The sequence below is a fragment of the Psittacula echo genome (assembly GCF_963264785.1).
Source record: "Psittacula echo genome assembly, chromosome: 5".
Classification (NCBI taxonomy): Eukaryota; Metazoa; Chordata; class Aves; order Psittaciformes; family Psittacidae; genus Psittacula; species Psittacula echo.
In genome coordinates, this window is record NC_137739.1 from 40,010,834 (window position 1) to 40,024,314 (window position 13,481).

General features: G+C 41.3%; 1 protein-coding gene across 1 annotated transcript in view; it reads right to left on the reverse strand.

The window, feature by feature from the left end:
* Window positions 1-13,481, reverse strand: part of SMOC1 (SPARC related modular calcium binding 1) — a 135,439-nt gene that overhangs the window by 74,204 nt on the left and 47,754 nt on the right. Inside the window, exon 3 of the mRNA XM_080619313.1 lies at window positions 7,019-7,131. Within this exon, the coding sequence (XP_080475439.1) occupies window positions 7,019-7,131 (113 nt within the window). The remainder of the gene's footprint in view (window positions 1-7,018; window positions 7,132-13,481) is intronic.

The following is a 13,481-nucleotide window of genomic DNA, read 5'->3' on the forward strand; positions in this document are numbered from 1 at the left end:
CGTATGCCTGTCCAACAGCAGAACATTTTACGTTACAAAATAGGAACCCAGAAAAATAAAACCTACACATCCTTTGAGATCTCTCAACAGATTCCACATTAACATCTGATCACACAGGAGGACACCATTCCTATTTTCCAGCAGGGAGAGATATGTCATTTCAATTGTGCCTCAACTGAAGAATTGATGCATGAGGGGCAAACCCAACAAAAACTGCTCTACCACCACTGCCCAAATTACAAGTGTAAGAGCAGCTCCTCTATCCCCCCTGCCATTACAAAGTGTGAAATCAAACAGCACCTGACATACTAACCACTGGCCACATGAATAAACACCTGCTCTCATCCAGTTGTATGATGAACACCAGTTCATTACAATATGAAAACATTAAAATATTAAAATGTCTGTAGTAACTGACAGACAACTCTGCCTCTAAAATTCCTGAGGGAAAATGAAGCCACTGTTTGATTCCTTCAGCATCTCACTGGCAATGTCAGAATCAACTTCTCAAGCAGTCCATAGCTTCTCAACAAGCAAAGAGCAGCATCCTTTTACAGCCATTTGACAGAGGCTCAAGAGGTTTCTTTCCAAAAGAAACCAGAAATGGGAGAGAAATTGCTTGCACATGTATGAGGAAGAAAACAGAGGCTTAAGAGCACCTTGGACAAGAACTGGACTCAGTACAGGAACAGACTAACTTTTCACTGCTGTTCAGATGAAGAGTTTGGTAACTGATTCTTATCCCATCGCAGATCAGTCAAACATTTCCTGGCTTTTTCCAGAATGGAGGCAGAAAAACATTCCTTCTATGAGAGAATTAAAAACACATCCAGTTTTTGAATGGCACTTCAGAGGGTGAGGGCAGACAGCAGAGCAACTGCCTCCACTTACAGCACAAGGCAAGGCTCCAAACCCTGCCTGCACCCAGGTGTTCCTTGAATACACTGTGAAAACAGCTAAACAAATTGCTCCAAGATCATCTGGTCTGATCCAGAAACCTCAGTGTCACACAGTAATTCTTTAGTCATAGGATGGTTAGGGTTGGAAAGGACCTGGAAGATTATTCAGTTCCAACCCCCCTGCCATGGTCAGGGACACCTTCCACTAGACCAGGTTGCTCAAACTCCTGTCCAACCTGCCTCTTAACACTGCCAGGGACGGGGCAGCCACAGCTTCACTGGGCAAACAAGCCTTTCCTTTGTTCGAGCCATTCGTGCTCATCTAGAAAGTCCTCTGAACCTAAGTTAGTGGCACACAATTGACACACTGGCCTGATGGCTATCTATCATAAGTGGTAATGCCTCTGTTGAGGCTTAAATATCTTGCTGTACAGCTTGGACCCTGGATCTTGTCATACTTCCTGCTAGACTACGAGTCAGCTGACTATTGTCAGAAGCCTGCCTTGCCTTTAGCAAAATTTTAGGGAGCTATGAATCAGTCTGCATCTTAAGTTTGAGCTTCTTTGGGACTGCAACCCCCTAAATCATTTTTGTCACTCTTTCTGTTCCCTGCTCACATTTAATTCTTCCTAAATGATGTTGTGCAGACACATATTCCCAACAGGACTTTATGCAGCAGCCACTTCCCTCAAGTCTATGCACCATTCAAGAAATGCTTGCTCTACAGGAATCTCATTCATACAACCAGGAAAAGAAGTGATTTGTGGCAAAGGAATCTTATCCATGGTCAAGGACATTCCCAACAACCACTCTGGCACAGATACCATTTTTAGCTCAGGAGAGGGATCCCCAAGACAGGGTCATTGCTTACAGATAGAACGCGACCCTTTAAAGTTAAGAATGACATTATGTTGTCACTGTGCTTATGGATGTCCACTCCTGCTTTAAGAATCTGTTTCTTTGCTCTTGATAGGTGGTACTTAAAAGAAATGCTGCATTTAACCAACACTGCTACCTCCTTACCCATCCATGGGTTATCTTTAGCTCAATATACAAACAAGAAACACAAGAGCAGCAGGAAGAAAGCTAAGTGCATATGTAGCAGACACATCTGCAGAGCAATATCTGCAGAGAGCTCCAGCTACTGCTTTTTACAGAAGGGATGTCTTTTAGTAATAATAATAAAAAAAAAGCCAGAAGCACCTACTAATTAAAGCCCAGTTTCTTTATGAAGAAAGAGTTTCTTTAATCTATCAAGACAGACTGTGTTCTTTCATTCTGAAAGGAAAGGTTAAGTCCTTGAGAGCTTAGTATTGCTAGAGTATGAGCACTGAATAATGGAATAATACACAGCATCCAGGAAACATGGGACATGTCTACACAGTGCCCTGCAGCACCACGCTGCACTAAGAAACAGGTTTGTAATTCTGCTCATCACCATGCTACACTAGCCAATGCAGAGGAACAGACTTGGATCATGTAGTCACACTGAAGGCTGAGAGGGTTCCCCATGACTTTAGAAAGGGTCTGTTTGTCAAACTTAGGAGAAAACGGTACTTTGTACATGCGTTAGCATAGTACAGAATGAAACTACTGCTATGGAACGTAATACAGATCACTATTTCCAAGCAGACTTCTATGACCAGATGTGGGAGTACTCTGGAAGCTATCTGATAACAGAAAATTGCTCTGACAAAGTCAGCCCTCTCACTGATCCCGTCAAAAGATGACAGATGTGACTGACGCACTTGCTTTAAGAGAAATCTCAGTGCTGCATCCTAACTGCACCAGCAGCTGCAGTTTTGAGTCCCAGACTTAAAGAAACTCTAAGGAACTAAGGACTTGCTCTCAGCCACTTGTATGCAGACTTGCAAGGAAAAGAATCCACAGAAAGACACACCACAAAAAGCCCCACAAGATTACACCCCCAAAGCAGAGTTAATATTATTCATGTTCATATTAATCTGTCTGAAACAGATCCTGTTTAAAACCTCAGCAACCTTTTCTAAAAAACTGCTTGGGGGAAAACTATGAAGAATGCAAGTCTCTCTCAACCCATGGCAACAAGCCCAATGGCACTAGGCAGCAAAAGAAAGTGTGCAGATTACCCAATAGAGCCTGTTGTTTATGAAGAACAGATCACAGCAGGTTAAGTGCAGCATGGAAAGGGAATGGCATTTATGCAAAATGCAGCATAACAGCAAAAAGGAGAGAGCAAGTCTTGGAAACAGAAACTGGTTTCAGTCATGTCAATTTTGCAAAACAGTACATGACCTCAGTTTTATACAATTAATGAAATTACTCATATGAAACAAATATTCTTATGTTGTGAACAACTCAAATTTCATTTTCATCTGAATCCTTATATTACCACAGAGTAACTGCAGAGGCCTTTTGTTGTAGGAAGTCATATGCCCCTAAAACTGAAATATAAAGAATTAGCAGTTCCTCACATCCGCTCCCATTCAGTCATCCCATCATGCCTGCAATGCCACCACCTCTTCCATGCTGCAAATCCATGCCACATTTTTAGGTGTCTCAGCAGTTTTAAAAAGGGATTTGATAAGATCTTTGTGGTACAGAAGCCCCCAGAATAATGGAAACAGCACACTGTGCACAGAAACAGTTATGAAAACCAGTGAATTGACAGGTGCTGCTCCTCTTCACACAGCAGACAAAACCCATTATAACTAGCCATGCCTAGGAAAATTAGCCATCCAAGCATCCAGTGGCCACATTTCTTTTCAGACTAGACTTTATAGACAATGAAAAAAAGATTACACAATTGTTTAAGACACATACTATTTCTCTCTAATGCAGGGTTTAATGCTAGACAGACCAAGGTCTTTGCCTTCAGGGTCTCCTCCCTTTCACCCTTGTTACCACATCCAACTGTTGGGTGTCAGAGGCAGTGCCCTCCACAGAAGAAGAGGGGGAAGAGATAATAAGGTGAGCATGGTGTCCCCATGCAGTACATGCTGACGGTCACAGAAGAGCAGAATAGCTATACTCTCTTCACTACCCAACAGATCCACCCAATTTGCAGTGGATCTGGCCCTGTATTCACACAGTTTTGTACTGCGTGCAATCCCAAGAACTGGAAAGGGCGACTTGGGCTGCTTTCAGTGTTAACCCCTAGGGACTGCAATTCATTTTCTAAGCAAGAGGACGATGATAAACCAGAAAAGTAACAGTTCAATCTGGTTAAGACCAAGCAGCTTCTGTGATCATATAATTACAGCTACCAAATGCAGCTCCCAAACCTGCATCTACAAAAAAGTTTAGCTCAAGAACTGAAAGCAAGTCATCCACATCTTGAGTGAGTGCTGCAACAATTAAGACATTTGGTATTATAAATATAGGCAGGCATCTTTGTTTCCCCTATGATCAGAATTTTTCTTCTACCCAAATAATTCCTCCAATAGCAGTAACATAGAAGTGGGAAAGTTGTTTAAAAAAATGCCCTAGCCAACTCTACATACAAGGTATACCCTGAAGCATATGCATCTGCTTAGATTCTTGTTGAGATGGGGACTCAAGGTTGAAGAGTATGGCCTTTTTTTTCTCCTAGAAACTTTGTTGAGAGATGCTGTTCTGTTCTGGACTTCCCAGCTGAGATTTTTGAGTTTGGATGGAGCAACTTTCTGGGTACTGAACCAGAATAAACTAACAGTTCAGAGCTGACTCTTGTAAGACCTTGAGGACTTCAAGAACTGTCCTACAGAGCTTCCCTGCAAAGCAGAACCTGGGTGTGCCAACTATCAGGACAAGAGATGCAGTACCCAGACCACCTTCACCAGATGAGTCCTATTCATGAGTTGCTGGAAGCAAAAACTGTTTAGACTGTTCACAAAAATTGTGATTTTTAGACATCCTTTTAAAATCAAAGTTTAATTAATTTGGACCAGAAGCTAAAGGAAATATTTGTCTCAAATGCAGGTTGAAAACAGTTAGCTTCCTTGGAAGCTGTTTTTCATTCACATCTTATGCAAGGACAATGACCTTAAACTGCTACAATATAAATGATGAAGCTGGTTCCTGAGGTATGTGGAACACAGGGTATTTTTACGATCCAAGGCATGACATGAATTTCAGTTAACTCCAGCTACAAAGGGATCAGAGGCTTCCTTCATCATGCCAGGTAAAACAAAAGCATTTTAGTGTTCACAGATAGGACTGGATGAAGGAAGAATGTGAAATATTGCTTGGCTGCCAGCTGCAAACACACAATTTTTGTAAGCAGTTTCATGCTGCCCCTCCACTGGCAAGCAACACTGGCCTGGGAATGTGCAGAAAAGAGGCCCAGCAACTGCTCCATAATCCAGATGCAGGTACCAACCTTTCAAATAAACCTAAAACAGAGCTTTATCAACCACACTCTCAGTCCAGCTTATTAGGTTAAAAGTTTCACCTGCATCTCCTACTTTACTCTTCAAGAGGTTGATGGACATGTGACAGAGACCGAAAGTCAGCTTTCCTTCTCCCTTTTTTCTTGAACTATAAAGTTTAACATGGAACACTTAGTTGGCCCACTGTGCTAGGTTTTATAAGCATTCCCTCCAGTGCCAACATAACCTGAGCAGCTCTACACAAAAATCAAATTTCAACAACTGAAAGTGTAGTTAGACTGCAATAAGCTGTAGCCACCTTCTTTCTTCTCCCCACCTTCCCAAGATGGCCCACACTGTACACAAATATAATGCTGCTCCAAAAAAGTATGCAAAATTGGCAAGATGGATACGACTTTTTCCACTTCACCATTAAAAAAAACAAATCAAAAACACTCCCACACACCAGATAATGGGAGGGTAAGGCTGAGGAGGGGAATAAAATTTTTAGTGGGTTATCACAAGAACATAATCTTTCCTCTCCTCTTCCCCCAGGCATCACAAAGTGTTTGAAACAATCCCAAAGCTTTTTGTCTTTCTCATCTTTTTGAAGTGAATATTGATTGTAATTTGGAATTTTTTTTTTTTATTTTTTTTTTTTTACTTTAAAGACTTTGCAAGCAATAACTAATGAGTCCTAAACTTTCTCTGAGGCACCAGATCTCTAGAGCAGTCTTAGATATAGGGAGGCTAACGCGCAGAAGAAGTTGTGTGATTTACCCAGGTTCACAAAATAGAGGCCATGAGGGTTGCAGGATTTTAGGTTTTGAGATGCATGCCAAACTGAGCAGACAGCATACCCCCTCCTACCCTTATATGCAGGGAAGTGCATATAAGCCATTTTTAACACCCAGTTCAGTTAGCACTAGGATACTACTCAACATGTTAGTGGTAACAGAACAAAGTATCACTCTTCACCTTGTCTCAGCAAAACCTACCTTTCCTCTCAATTTCCTTAATGAGGGCTTTCTTTTTGCTGTAACTATTTCAGCTTTTCTGGAATTCTCTGGAATTCTGTGTGATGCAAAACCTCTCCCAGTTCAACCATTTCTGAAGGATGATCAGTGACCAGGACTAACTATTCATTTTTCACAGATTATTAAAGGCCAACAAACCATAAACCTCTTCTCCTAGTCCTGCCTGAGATAACTGCTTCTCAAGAGAAGCAGCATTATGAGTCAGTCTACAATCTCAGGACATCATTTAGTTCCAGCAAGTGAACAGTGAAGAATCAAAAACCCAAACAAAGCTGTCTCATCACCTCTCTGCCAGACCCTCAGACCACAACAGAAAAGTGTTGTCTGTCACTAACAAGTATCCTGCAGTGGTAAGAGGCTTAATAGACCACTTTTTTTTTTTTGGTGGGATAGATGAAACACAGGTAACAGCAAAAGAAGCTTGGTCCACCCTGCTCTGTGAGAGCCACAGCTCTCTTTGCAGCTCATCTTCAGAGAAAAATTGATCTCCCAGGCAACTTGGTTTTGTTTCTGTGCTACACTGGAGGTGGATACCATTACATATGTATGTCTTTTAAGATACGATTTAAGATATGGTGGCTGAACCAAAGCTTCCACTTGGTTAGACAAGTCCCCAGCTTTCAACACTTTCACCTGAGTAACTAAGTCAGACCGTGTGGACCCATGATGCTGTCATCACTTGGCTCACGCTTTTAACAGTGAATCTGCTGCAGCCACTGGGAGTCTGGCTGAAGGAAGCCAGTAGAAATTTTACCTGTGTGAATGATCCATCCTCATTGCATTCTGGGATGAAGACTGCTTCCTGGGGCTTCTTTGCCTGTTCCAGTGCTTGAGCTCTCTCTAATCGACACTTGCTTTGGCCAGCATCTACAAAAAGAGAAGCAAAACTCACTTAGATTGCAAACACTATTTGGCCTCTTCAAAAGCTACCAGATGCACCACACAGCTGCTGGTTTAAAGAAAAACCAAAACAACAAACATAAGGCATCAAGGACTATTACGTGCATATTAGTGAGGAGTTACCACTCATGATCCCAAAGACAAATATGAACCTAGATAATCAAACTATGAGCCACTTACTAAAAAGCTGTCTAATTTCCTAGTTAATAGTCTTTGTGGTCATGCAAGGGGTCTGGAAGCTTCTTCCAACAAGTGCTGGAGCAGGGTGCCCACACACTGAAAGGCCTTCCAGGAGGGAGTTGTATTTACGGTAATATTAGCAGCCTGAAACTTGAAGGATGAGTATAAACCAAGTAATTCAGGCCCAGAAGTGAGCAACATGGAAGAAGGGATGGCCCCAGCAAAGCTTCTTCTCTGAGCAACTCTCTCTCAGTAAGATGCTAAAATAACCAGCCACCCATCTGAACTTCCACCTTTGTGTGCTTCAGATAAGGTTGATATGTCATTGCCTGCGCATTCCTGAAGCCCAGCTTCTACCTCTAGTCCCAGTGCTCACAGCCAGGTGTGCATTATACTTTCTCATATCAGTTACTCACTTTGCTGCCAAGAAAAAAAACACTGTTCTGCAAGCAGAGCTTGAAAGAGTTAAGATCTCAGCTCTGCACTTATTTCAAATGATGGCAGCAGGTAGCATGACCTTAACCCCTTCCAGGTCCAGCTCACTGTTACAGAGTATAAAGCCAGATAAGTCTAACACTGATGATTGATGGGTCAAAGAGGACAGTTCTGCCCTCCAGAGATACAGACTCAGTGCTTACATTTAAAAAACATGATGTCTCACGGTATTGCTGTTCAGTCTAGAAAGAGAAGAAAAACAGCAAACATCTGTTTCCAAGAGAATCTGACATAAGGACTAGCACCTTCTTCCTTTTCACATGAATCCACTGGCTGAAAGATTTTTCAGTGCAGAAACTGCAAACTCTGATCATCAGAATCTTTCAGCAGCACTATACAAAGTGATCAAGGTTGAATCCCCATTCTATCAGGCACAGAAACCACACTGGTTATCAAAAAAAGTTCCACTGGATCCCTGAAGATCCCATATTCTGCTTCACATAGATTTCAACAACAGAATCACTAATACCAGCACTGAATTAGAAAGCCAGTCTGGGTTCTCAGATCAACTGAATTCACATTACATAGCAATAGAAGTGATTTCCATCTAAGCACATCTAGATGCAGAAATCAATGACAATGCTGTAAATAGTTTTGATAAAGACAATAACCAAAGCTTTCAAGCTGAGAACTTCATTTACACAACTGATGATTCAAGAGAATAAGTTTCCACTTTGCCAACATAGTTGCATTTTAAACACATCACATTACTCCCCAGAAAGGATTTCACAAATCTTCTTAAATTATAGAAATCAAACTCTCCTCTTTGGAAAAAGTCATTCACAGTAATAGTGTTTAGAACAAAAACCTGTAGTTTAGGCACTGGGTTACAAAAGCAAGAGTGCCTGCATCAACTCTGCCACTGACATACTGAGTGACTGTAAGTCAGCCACCTCACCTCCCTATAGCCTGGTGTCCCTTCTGCTCTTATGTCACTCATCTTTAGGCTGTAATTTGTTTGAGGAGTGCTTGCACAATACCGTTAGCACATGGAGCTTTGATCTCAGGTGGACCTATTAGGAGCTTGTATAAAGAGCAAGACTGTTAATCATAGAATGTAAAGGCTTTCTTGAATAAAATTTCCACTGAATTTAGAGAAGCATTACTTGTTTTTCTAATTAACCATAATATAACCTCTAAGCTGGAATTTCCTTTCTTTCCCCCACCTGCCAAAGTGACCAGATGATCAGACCTTGTTTGCACAACTCCGCCGGAGAATGGTGCTGCCAGCAGTACTGACCCTTTCAATACATGCTTGTTCTTTCAGCTGAAAAGGAAGCACTGGCAATGCTGTTAATGGGAACACCAATCCACCTGCAGATCTCCTGCTCGAGCTTAGGAGTCTAATCTTGCTTGGCATGACAGAGGACATTATTACAAAACCAGATGGTGCAGCTGCACCTTCTGTTTTATAGCTAGCTGTCTGGCTAAAAACACCTTCAAGTTTTGCTTCACAGAAGACAACTAAGTAGCAAAAAATTAGCATTTTAGCATTAGATTATGCAGATCTGCATGTATAAAGCGTGGAGGGGAAAGAGCTGCAAATTTCTCACATGACAATCAAAGCACAGATTCACAAATGAAAGTGTGCTTCTGGTCTCTCCATCCAAGGATACAGGACTGCAGACAGGCATATCTGGTTCCTCTCCAACATAAAAAACAAGCATAAAGCATTTCCACATAGCATCTACTTTAGTGCTGGCACACTCACAACTACACGACTGAAAATGGATGTTTCACCACATAGCTTGTAGGAACAATCATTTTGTGGTATCGCCTGTAATACAAATACATTAGGAGCCCAGGCAGAAGGGAGACCAACACTGATCATTGTCCAGTTTGTCTAAGGAGCAGACAAACATGCACACAATCAAGCCCTTATAAAAGAAAATGATAATATAAGCATGTTGCTGCTATGTCACTCCCGGCAATTTTAACTGGCCTTTGTAGATTGAACTCCCTACTAGCACCCTGTAGACCACACCGGGTAGCACACCACCACCACAACACAGCATTTAAGAGCTCATCATTGTTGCAGCATCCTCTTTTGCAATTCAACCCTTGGCTCAAGTCATGTCTCTTCACAAACTGCTGCTGCTGTGCAGAGAAGACAGACAAGTTTTCTCCTGTTCATGAACACTCAGCCCTGATTACTTCTCCCATCCTCTGCCATTGATTTCCAAAGGTCATGCCAGTCCTTTTACAGCCTTGACTTGGAACAACCACCTGGCTGGAGAGGTGTGTGCAAGCTGCTATCTTTTTTGCCTGTCGTTTTCACAGTTCAGTTCCAGTAAAAACAGTGCCTGTAATATCAACATTCACCAGTTTGTTTTTAAAAGGACTGTCAATCCTTGGTGTCCTCACTCCACAGGCTGGTATTTTTATAATGTTTGCATCAACATGTGATTTCAGTGGGATGACTTCACCTTGCTATGTTAATTAGAAAATGGCACTTACATAAGTGCCAAGTATTGAAAAGTAGCTGCCAAACGGGTCACCTCAAATAAGTTGCATTATAAATTTTCTAAAGCCTGATGTTATGATGTAGATTCACATACCCTATTCTGCATTTAAATTGTTTATCTGAGTGTTTCAGCACTTTTTTTTTTTACCTCTTAAAAATGTTCTCTGGAATACCGAACCCCAAGCTTATAAAACAGAATGGCATTAATGCAATCCAGTTTCACAGTCCAGACAGACTAAATAGGACTTTCTCCCCTCCCCTACGTAAGGTGAAAAACCAAAACAGAATGAGGTTTTCTTCCAAAGCAGAGCTGTTTAATAATTTGACTTCTAATGTTTTCAAACTTAAGACAGACTTACTGCAGCTCAGAAAGCTGCCTTTTAGAGACCAATCATTCACGAGTTGGTAGCTGGCAACAAGGAGATTGTGAACAAGTGATGTTTTTGACATCTGTGGCCTAATCTGCAGAATGCAGGTGCACATAATTTTGGATTTTGCAACGAAGTTGGCTGGTTACCATGGCTAATCTTATCCATTAACAGTTTATTCAAATGAGACCACCATGTCCCTCATAATATACAGAGCACACTCCTGAATAGGCCCCAAGAATTCCAGCATCCTCTCTTCAACAGGAAGGGGCTGTTCTGACACAGCACACCATGGTATAATGACCCAATCTATCTTAATAATACAAAGTAGAACAAGAAAAACGTCTCCAGGTATCCACGTAACACTAGCAGCAAATCTATATGATGCAATCACAAAAATCTAGCTATTTAATTCTACTTTGTCTTTATCAAAAGCTGAAAGGGCAAAAATTAATCCAAGCAGCTTTTGAACTTTTTCTAGTTCCATTAGCTAGCAGTCTCACGTACAGGCCAGGTCCCCACCAGGCACAAAACAGTCCAGCTACACTGTAGTCAGCATCTTCACACCCATTTACTCCAGCCAGTGATCTGCATCTTTACAAAAAAAGAGGCAAAAATGGAACCTGAGCAAACTACAAAAACATGCCCATCTCTCCCACAGGGTGTCATTCTCCACTCTCCCATGGTTTTCCACTTCATTTCTGACAAGTCTTATGCATAGAATCTCAAACTTCCTTCTATGCTGATACGCTTTTCTCCCTCCTTTATACCCACATACTATTTCTACTGCAGAGTTCCCTACCTTATTTAGCACATCCTAAAAACATTCCTAAATTTGCAAAGTAACTGAAATTGACATTTCAGATTTTGTTGACTAACTACTGCCAAGGAGGGACTCACTTCATTCTCCCTTGACTAGGAATAAGCAAGTTAAAGACAAAACACATGGATCTACAAAGTAAACTAAAAAGAAAGTGATTTCAAAATATCATCTACTGTCTAAAGAGAACAGTAGGTAGAGGAGAAAGATTACCTTTCAACACACCATCACTAGTCAGGAGACACTCCTTTCCAGCACATCAGCCAAAGGTTGTGTTCATCCATGTGCTCATGTGACTTGTGATCAAAGAACAAGCTCTATACGAGCAGCCCCTTAAAACCAGCATTATAAATTTAAAGGGAAGCTTTCAGATCACTCCCACTCCCTTTCTTAATTCAATAGGCCAAACAAATCCCTAGAAAACAACCAGTTAACATAAAACTTAAATGAGTTTTAAGCCACACATATCAAATACACCCTTACAATCACTGCATAATCTTAACTTGCCAGTACTCATTTAACAAGTATTTGTCATTCATCCCTGCAAAATTTTGAGGCAGAACTCTTATTTGACATCAGATCTTAATATGTTTGCCGACAAAAGATCCAGGTAGGAGTGCTTGGCTGTGCTGTTTAATGCACAGCTACACCATCTGGAACTGTTCTCTGGAATCTCATCAATGAGGCTCCATTTGTCATGGATGCCATAGTTTGATAATTTTAAGCTACTCCTGACTTCCAATCCTTTCTGATGGGTGAACAAGAGTTCGGAGAGAGTTCAGATAATTTGGCACTGAAGGAATTTCATTGAAAAGCACATAAGGAAGCTAGCAAGGAGCAAGAGCTGTATAAGAGTTATAGTTCCCAGAGGGCTAGCAAGATTTCATCTTTAAAGGTCCTTAGCTTCTTGAGAGAGAGCAGAGAGCTAAGCTGAATCAAAAAGGTTCTGTTCTCACTATGGAAACCATTCTGCTTGCCTTGGCACAAGTACAGTTCAAGTTACCAGCACGTGAAATTGAAAACCTATAGTAATACGGAGTGCAGGACTATGCCTTGCTGTACACAATATACTTCCTCTTTTCCTTATTTTGGTTACCTGTTCCCACCCACCCCAAAAAGGAAGCACAATTTAAGATTTCTCATTTCATAAGAATACAGTACCTATCACAAGTGCATGTGACTGGGCTCAATGGCCTATGGGATCCCTTCCAGTTCTACAGGAGCTGCTCTGCAGAGCATCTTTGTCACACAGAAGGAATGAAAGCTGTTCACGGTAAACCTGGTGCCCCACCGCAGTAGTGGAAAAAGCTAGAATACCGCTGGTGATACCTTCCTTTGTGTGAGTACAAGATACAGACCTGGCCAACTGACTGTAGTTAGGCACACCTGTCTTGCAACTGTCTGTATTTGCCAAGAACAGTCATCTTATGTGCAATTGGAGGTCATATTCCTAATACCTTTCAATAGCAGCACATACGGAAATGACCGGCAAGATTAAATTTGAATGTGACAGAATAATCTTACTTCCCAGGGATTCATCGGAGTGTTAGTGAGTTAAAAGCAAGATCTGAAGTTGTCAAACACTGCCACATTATTAGGTACTGTATAGTACCACATGGCAAGAGGAAAAGAGGAAAGGAAAATGTATTTTCAGCTAAACATTTCAGTTGTGTCTGAGAGCGCAGAAATGAAAGTATACTTTATGTGTGCTTAAGACAAAGAAAGTCTTTAATTACTTCTCTGGGACTCTTCGCAATCATGATATACAGTGGGCTGTGCAGTTCAGCAATCAACACTTTCTCCAATTCCAGAAACAACGCTCTTGCATATGGATGTACCATATTTCAGATCCCATGTTTTAAGTGGCTGAACAGTGCCTGTTTATATGCCAGTATCAGCCATGGAATTGCTTATCTAAGACACTCTGCTCAAGTGATAAAAGCAAAAGCAGGACCCCCACCCTACCATTTCTTACTATGATACTCAAAAA